At 52.5% G+C, this 6,867-nt stretch overlaps 2 protein-coding genes across 3 annotated transcripts; one reads left to right on the forward strand and one right to left on the reverse strand.

The window, feature by feature from the left end:
• Positions 1 to 2,120: 2,120 nt before the first annotated feature.
• Positions 2,121 to 2,682, forward strand: TMEM262 (transmembrane protein 262). The gene is made up of 3 exons (XM_010957112.3): positions 2,121 to 2,294; positions 2,401 to 2,500; positions 2,606 to 2,682. Exons 1-3 carry the CDS (start codon positions 2,121 to 2,123, stop codon positions 2,680 to 2,682), a joined length of 351 nt encoding a protein of 116 aa, XP_010955414.1.
• A 46-nt stretch (positions 2,683 to 2,728) lies between these two features.
• On the reverse strand, positions 2,729 to 6,765 carry ZFPL1 (zinc finger protein like 1). Of its 2 annotated transcripts, XM_010957114.3 has the most exons (8): positions 6,598 to 6,763; positions 6,149 to 6,258; positions 5,728 to 5,839; positions 4,341 to 4,534; positions 4,176 to 4,248; positions 3,956 to 4,102; positions 3,673 to 3,796; positions 2,729 to 3,189 (listed from the first exon to the last, which is right to left on the reverse strand). In XM_010957114.3, the coding sequence occupies exons 2-8, from the start codon at positions 6,248 to 6,250 to the stop codon at positions 3,003 to 3,005; spliced, it is 939 nt and encodes a 312-aa protein (XP_010955416.1). In that variant the 5' UTR covers positions 6,251 to 6,258; positions 6,598 to 6,763; the 3' UTR covers positions 2,729 to 3,002. The 2 variants fall into 2 exon arrangements, with proteins under 2 accessions (XP_010955416.1, XP_074227879.1); XM_074371778.1 differs by lacking the exon at positions 3,956 to 4,102 and having other exon boundaries at positions 6,598 to 6,765.
• Positions 6,766 to 6,867: the final 102 nt, after the last annotated feature.

Raw genomic sequence — 6,867 nt, forward strand, 5'->3', positions numbered from 1 at the left:
TCTGAAACTATGGGATGTTCAGAAGCTGTATAAAATATATACATTTAGCTTATGAAGCTACAATCTTAAGAAAAATGAAGTAAAGAGTATATTTAGATCTACTCCAAGAAATTTATACTTTAAAAAAAAGTTGCAGAATACTGTTAAGAAAAATTAACCAAAATTTGGAATAAAGACAAAGAGTGTAGCAGGGCCTTCCAAAGTCATACTGGGGCATTGTTTCACAAGCCCACCCAAGAATTAATTACTCATAGAACTGTACATTTGTTTAATTTTTTTAAATTTAGATATTATCCCAGAGAGATGCACATTTCTATCTGGTTGGGAAATAACCTCAAAATTTAGTTTTTATTGCCCTGTAGGACATCAACCAATTTTGGATCTAACCTAGTCACATTCTAACATTCTTCTTTAAATGCGTATCAATATCTAGCTCCTCAAGATGTGTTAACTACCTTACTGAGGGGGAACACGTTCACTGATGAGTTAATACATCTTAGTTATGCATTTATTCTTTATTTAGATACTGTGTTTTTAACTTTTTGAAAAGCATACTTTGACAACACATACGGTGTGATTTTATTTTTTTAATTCTGCATGTAGATGTACATGTAGGTGTATGAAGTTACATCAAGAAGGGACCCAAAAGGTGCCCACTCACCAAACTGCTGAAGGGGTTATGTCTGTAGGGGTGGAGGTGGAGGCAGGAGACTGTTACATTTTCCCCTATATGCTTGTGTATGATGCAAATCTTTGACAAGAACGTATTCATACACTACTTGGATTTTTTTGAATAGCATTGAGGTAGGAGCCCTAATATATGAAAGTCCATTTGCATTCAAATGAGAACTAAGGGGCAGTTGTTTCAACAGTGTGACCAAGACTGGGCATTAGGGCACCAGGCAGCACCCCTTTAATGTGTTAAGCTGGGGGTCTGAGGGTCTGATGTGATTAATGACATGGGGCAGCAATAACTGGTGGGGTCAGGCTCTTACCCTACCACTTTGAGGCAGGAGACTTCAGGTCTTGGCCTGACCTGGGACTTAACTTCTGAGGCAGGAGGCAATGGGGCTGGCCAAATTCAACATCAATTCTTCTACCTTAGTTCCTGGAAGCATGCATGTTTTGACTTATTTTGTTGACAATCCTGAATTCTCACCTCCTTTGTCGTGTGCAGAGGGAATGTTTCCTTCTTGGCTTCTAACTGTCCCTGCACTTTTCACATTCTCGGGCAGAACTGGATCTTAGTGTCAGTACTGATTCCCTCACTCATTAGTTGTAAAAACTTGAGCTGGCAATCCCTCTCTGTGCCTCAGACTCACGTAGAAAATAGGATTTGTGCCACCAGTCCCAGCTTTCTCGTGGGATTCCTGGAATGGTAGAGGTGATGGGTGTGAAAATGCTGAGGGCTGGAAGGTGGCAGAGAGGGACAGCTGCCAGCATCATGTGCTGGAAGAACACCTGGGGAGGTGGAAAAGCCTGTTGCTCTCCAGGTCACACCTAGGAGGGTACAGGGAAGGTCCTAGGACAGCTATCCCTTCCCTTAGTTCCTCCCCATTAGGGTTTAGAACAAATACTTGGAGCCTGTGATCCAGCCCAGGCCTGCCCTCACCTGGTTATGCCCTCCAGTTACACCGAAGAGGTTTTATTAGGAGAGATGACACTAGTCTCTCATCTGTCTAAGACTTGCTGTGGACCTGCCATGTGCCCCTGCACTCTTCTGAGCCCCAGGTCTTCACCTATAGAATGTGTCCACACCACCTCCTGTGTGGAACTGTTGAGAGGACTCGGTGAGAAGATTCGCACAAGAGCACAGAGGCTGTGGGCTGGGATGGTGAGGAACACTGTCCCTCACGCAACATGATATGCCCCACTGCTCTGCACCTTTAGCTCACCACCCCTCCACAATTCAGGGCTGCCCTGGCCACCCATGAAACATTCCTGTATTGGCTGGAACCAGCCTGTGTTCTAGAATCTTGTCCCCTATAATGTCCTCAATTCTAGAATCCTACTGCTATTCCAGACTGTGTATTCTAGAACCAGAGGGGTGGGCTGATTTTCCTGGCAGTGTCTGCTTGTTCAAGCTCTGCCGGCTGACCTGAATCTGTGCTACTGCCAGGATGCGGTGGAGGGACCGCCTGGCCGTGCTCTTCTTCCCCCAGGGCATGATTCTCACCTTGGCTGCATTGATGCTCTTCTTCATACACCTGAGCATCTTTGCCAGTGATGTGCACAACTTCTACGTCACCCACAACTATGACCGCATGAGCTTCCGCTACACAGTTGTCCTGATGGTAGGCCAGAGCAGGGGCTCAAGGGCTGTTCAAGGGGGGCCCAGGGGCTGATGGAAACCCCACTGTTGTGTCAGGGGGCCACTCTCCCACTGGATGGGGTCTACAGTTCTCCAAGGTGATCAGCATCTGCTGGGCCGCCATGGGGTCACTCTATGCAGAGATGACAGATGACAAGTTTCTTCGATGCTTTTCCCTGACCATCCTGAGTGAGTAGGGGAGGGGCTGTATTCTGGGGGAGGGGAGCTTTGGAACCCTAAGACGCAGCAAGGAGGGGGCAGGGAAGGCTGACAGGGGCTCTCTCCTCTTCCCAGTACTCAATGGAGCCATGTTCTTCAACCGCCTATCTCTGGAATTTCTGGCCATCCAGTACCGGGAGGAGAACCACTGAGGCCTGGGGACCAGGCTGAGAAGGGGAAGGAAAAGGCTGCTTCAGGTGTTTTAATAAAGTCTGTCATTTATTTCCACCTGACAGTTCCTTTGTTGGGTGGGGGGTCGGGGTGGAAGGCTGGAGAACCAGGGGAAGCAGATCAAGACAAACGCTTGAACTGCAGGGACCCCAGGCCAAGCCTGCAGCCACTCTGGTGGACTTGGCTTTGGGCCTGGAATCTTAGTGTCTCAGGCTTGAGGGAAAGGAGCAGAGAAGGGCCCCAGACTTCCCCCCTCGCTTAAGCCCCCAAGTCTTAGACTGGACCAGCCATAAGCAAGGGCTCAGGAGGGACCCACACGGATGTGAGGGTTCATGAGCGGGTCCAGGTTGGGATCACTGTCAGCTGCGGCCCGGCCCAGGCGAGACATGAGGGCAAGGAGGGCCAGGAAGCCCAGCAGCCCCAGCAGCAGCAGCAGCCCCGCCCGCTGGAGCAGGGTCAGCGGCCGCTTACGAGACCCAGCCCGGCTCCTGGGGGGATGAGGGGAAAGTCAGGTCAGGCCTCCAGTCCCCGGTGGCCCCAGCTATGGAGCGCATCTTCTGGCCCCCGCGCCACCATCCCTGAGTGGTGTGTGCTGTGAGGATGGCTGCCCCTGCACCTGCCCACTACAAGGGGGACTGTGCAGCTCAAATCAGCTGAGGCCACAGCTGTGTTCTCAGAACTGGAATGTGTCAGGCATAAAGAGAGTCAAAGATTGGGTGGTGTCAGAGCAGGAAGGGGCCTCAAAGAGCCTGAGTCAAAACCTCACGTGTAGCAGGCAAAGAAACAGCCTGGAGAGGGGCAGACCCAAGACTTCTACTGCCAAGCCAAGGCCTCTGTGCATAGCCCAACACCAGGTCCCATTACCACCCAGAACAAGCCCCTTTGGTCATGAAATCATCCTGCCAGGGCCACTGGCTCTCACTTCCTCTCCTCCCCCTTCCTGACATCCTGCCCTACCTGACTCCACGTACCTGAGCAGCTGGGCCAGCCAGCCCAGGGCAGGCCGGCGACGGTACTTGTCATCATCACAGTCCCCATGGAGGCCTGATGCTCGGTCATCATCCCGCGTGTCATACACCTTCCTTGGGGCTGAGGCTGCAAGAACAGAGCCATCAACATCCACAGGGTCAGGAAAACTGGCCCAAGGGGTAGGGGTAGGGGGTGCGGGAGATCCCGGCCCTTCTCAGCCTGACTCCACACAAACCAGCCTACTCCTGTTCTATCCCCTTTTGGCCTGGAGCAGCTCTGGCTCACCGTGAGTCAAAGGCTCAGGACTGCCCACGTGGATCACCGTGTGCTGCTCAGGCCGGCTCGGGGAAGTGGGAGGCCGGGGAACTTGGCTGTAGAAGGTCGGGGCAGCAGAAGTGCTGGCTACTGCCTCTTGTTCGGGGCTCCCGCTGGCTGTGGTGGGAAGAGAGCTGTCAGCAGCGCAGGGAGATGAGGGCCAAAACAGCAGGGGTAGACTACCACTTACCATTAAAGCTGGACCAGTCGGAGAAGTCGGAAGTGTTTAGGGGCTCAGGCTCTGGGCTCACCACCTCATCAATCTAGAGGAAGGAACCTATGTCACCAGCCTGTCCAGTGCTGTCCCCACCCACCTGTCTGGCTCAGGTAGGACCCAGGGCAGACACACTCTCACCATAGGAAGGCCCAGTCCTGCCCGGGCCCAGTTGACCGTGGCCAGCTTCTCTCTCAGTGCAGAGGCCACAGGGCCAGCCAGGTTGGCTGGAGGGAAGATGGGACCACTGCAGCTGGGGCACTGGTAGCCAGCAGGTGCTGTGTTTCGGGGTAGCTGGGCGGCACGTTCATTGAGGCAGGCCCAGTGGAAGAGATCTTTGGGCCCATGAAATAGTGGAGGAGAGGCATGAAGAAAAAGACATTTAGGACCCCTAGCCAAGCAACAGCCCCCAGCCCACTGCAGAGATATACGCACATGCATGCGTAAGCCCAGGCCTTCTCCTTCCCGTCCTCACCCCAGGTTCAGTTCATCAGTATTTCCTAAGACTTTGGCCTTCCTTGTCACCGCTATCTGACTAAGTCAAGGCAGATGCTGCCAAGCTCCCCAGCACACTAGGGGGTGGGGATGAGTGGGAAGAAGATGCCACCTACACTTTCCATGAGTCCTCTCTGGACCTGCACTCATCACAAGCTCACTGGGCTAACAACTAATCAACAACCGTTTCAGAAAAGGTTCCTAGATGTATACATGGGCACACATATGCATGTACACATCCATGGGCACAGACATGTTTTCATATACACAAAGTCCAACACAAAGGCCATCCCCTGTATCCAAACTTACAGGCACGCTAACTCTCATATACACATCTATACACCCACGTGTGCTAACATTCAATTACCCTCACCCATGAATTCTCCTGCAACCCTACAACACACTGTGCTCATATGCTCACATTCAACATTTACCTATTCACTCACCCACAGTGCTAATGAACACACTAACACTTATGTAAAGACACAATACATACTAAACTCATACACAGATATACACACACTCACAGTGAGAAACACGTATGTGGAGCTCACTCTTTTACACTAGTTCCTTTAAAAAGTGGAGCTAAATCTCTTACATCAGAATCAAGGTTGTGACACATGCATCTGCCGACTTCTTTTAGCTGACATTACTGTGGGAACCTCAGTTCCTCTTTGTTTAATCTTGGAATCAGAAATGGATCCCGAATGGCTGAAAGCCCCCTGCTTTCAGCTCATTGATGGCACGGCCAGCTACTGCACATAGCCACAACCACACCCACAAGTTTGGCTCTCACTCAACCCTCGAGATTGGCAGGGAAGAAGCTAAGAGCTTTAAGTTTTAAGGAAAGACACTAACACTTAGGGAAAATGACTTGCTTGAGCTCACACTGAAGGTAAGTAACCTAGCTGGACCAGAATCTGGGACTTCAGCCTCCCAGGCTTGAGGGTCCCACTGTTCTGCTGCTTAGGGAGGGCCTGGAAACTGGTCATACTGAGCCTGTCCTGATGCCCCCAAAGTGCCCAGGCCTCACCATAACAGACGAGGCGGGTGGTCTCCCGCGTGGCCAGGGGTATGTTGCATAGGCGACAATTGGGGTTGTAGTCGCTATCTTGGAGCCACTGCAGATAGGACTGGACGATGCACTAGAATGGGAGAAAGAGGTCACAAACTGGAGCAGGAGCTTCACAGCCCATCTCCCCAAGGCCCAGATATCTCTTTTTCTCTCAACCCAGAAGAGATTCATCCTTCCGTTTGACCAATCAATGAACATTTATTGAACACATACTGTGTGTGTGCCTGACTGTCTTAAGGATTGGGGATATAGCAGTTGAACAATTAAGTCCTTGACCTCGTGGAGCTTCCATTCTAGAGCCAGGCCGTTATGAATTTGGAGGAAGTCAATGCCACCTGCCCACCCACTGCCCTGCTCAGTCGCTCCCCTGAACACTCACCTTGGCGTGATTGGCTACTAGGCAGTGCTCGCAGACGTTGACCCGGTGTTCGAAGCAGAATAGGTTGGTCACCTTCCTCTTGGGGCACTTGCAAAGCCCCATAGTCGACCCTGAGGAGAGGGTCTGAGTTGGTAGGGAGCCAGGTTCCGGTGGCTGCCACTACGCGCTACTCAGCCCAGTTCGTTTCCACTCTTAACTGCCCTAAACACCTTTCGTATTCTCCCCAACCCCAAATTCCTGCCTACCGTACCTCTTCATTCGGAACCACGCCCCCTGAATAAATCCCGCCTCCGGAGACCCCACATTCCTCCAGTACCCGACCCCCGGCCAGGCCCCTCCATCAGTCCCTCCGATACCACCGGCCCCGCCCCCAAGGGGGCCCCTCCTGAGCCCCACCCCTTCCAAGCCCCGCCCCCACTTTCTCCACACACCCCACTTTCTCCACACACCCAACTCTCCGTATTACTAATCCGAGGCGGCACCGGTCCCCACGGGCGCGAGGGCTGGTGCGAGGTGCGGAAGGTCAGACCGCGCTCAGCCGAGCTCTCGCTCAGCTCACTTCAGCTCACTCCAGCTCAGAACGCTCCGATTATCCCTCCGCTGCCACGTCTCTTCCGGGTGCAGCGCGCACTGATGACGCCAGCGCGCCACTGGTCCCGCCCCTGTAGACGCTAGACGTGGAGGCGGGTGAAGAAGGGGTGATGAGAGCTCGGCGGCCC

This window comes from Camelus bactrianus, chromosome 10 (assembly GCF_048773025.1).
Source record: "Camelus bactrianus isolate YW-2024 breed Bactrian camel chromosome 10, ASM4877302v1, whole genome shotgun sequence".
Taxonomy (NCBI): Eukaryota; Metazoa; Chordata; class Mammalia; order Artiodactyla; family Camelidae; genus Camelus; species Camelus bactrianus.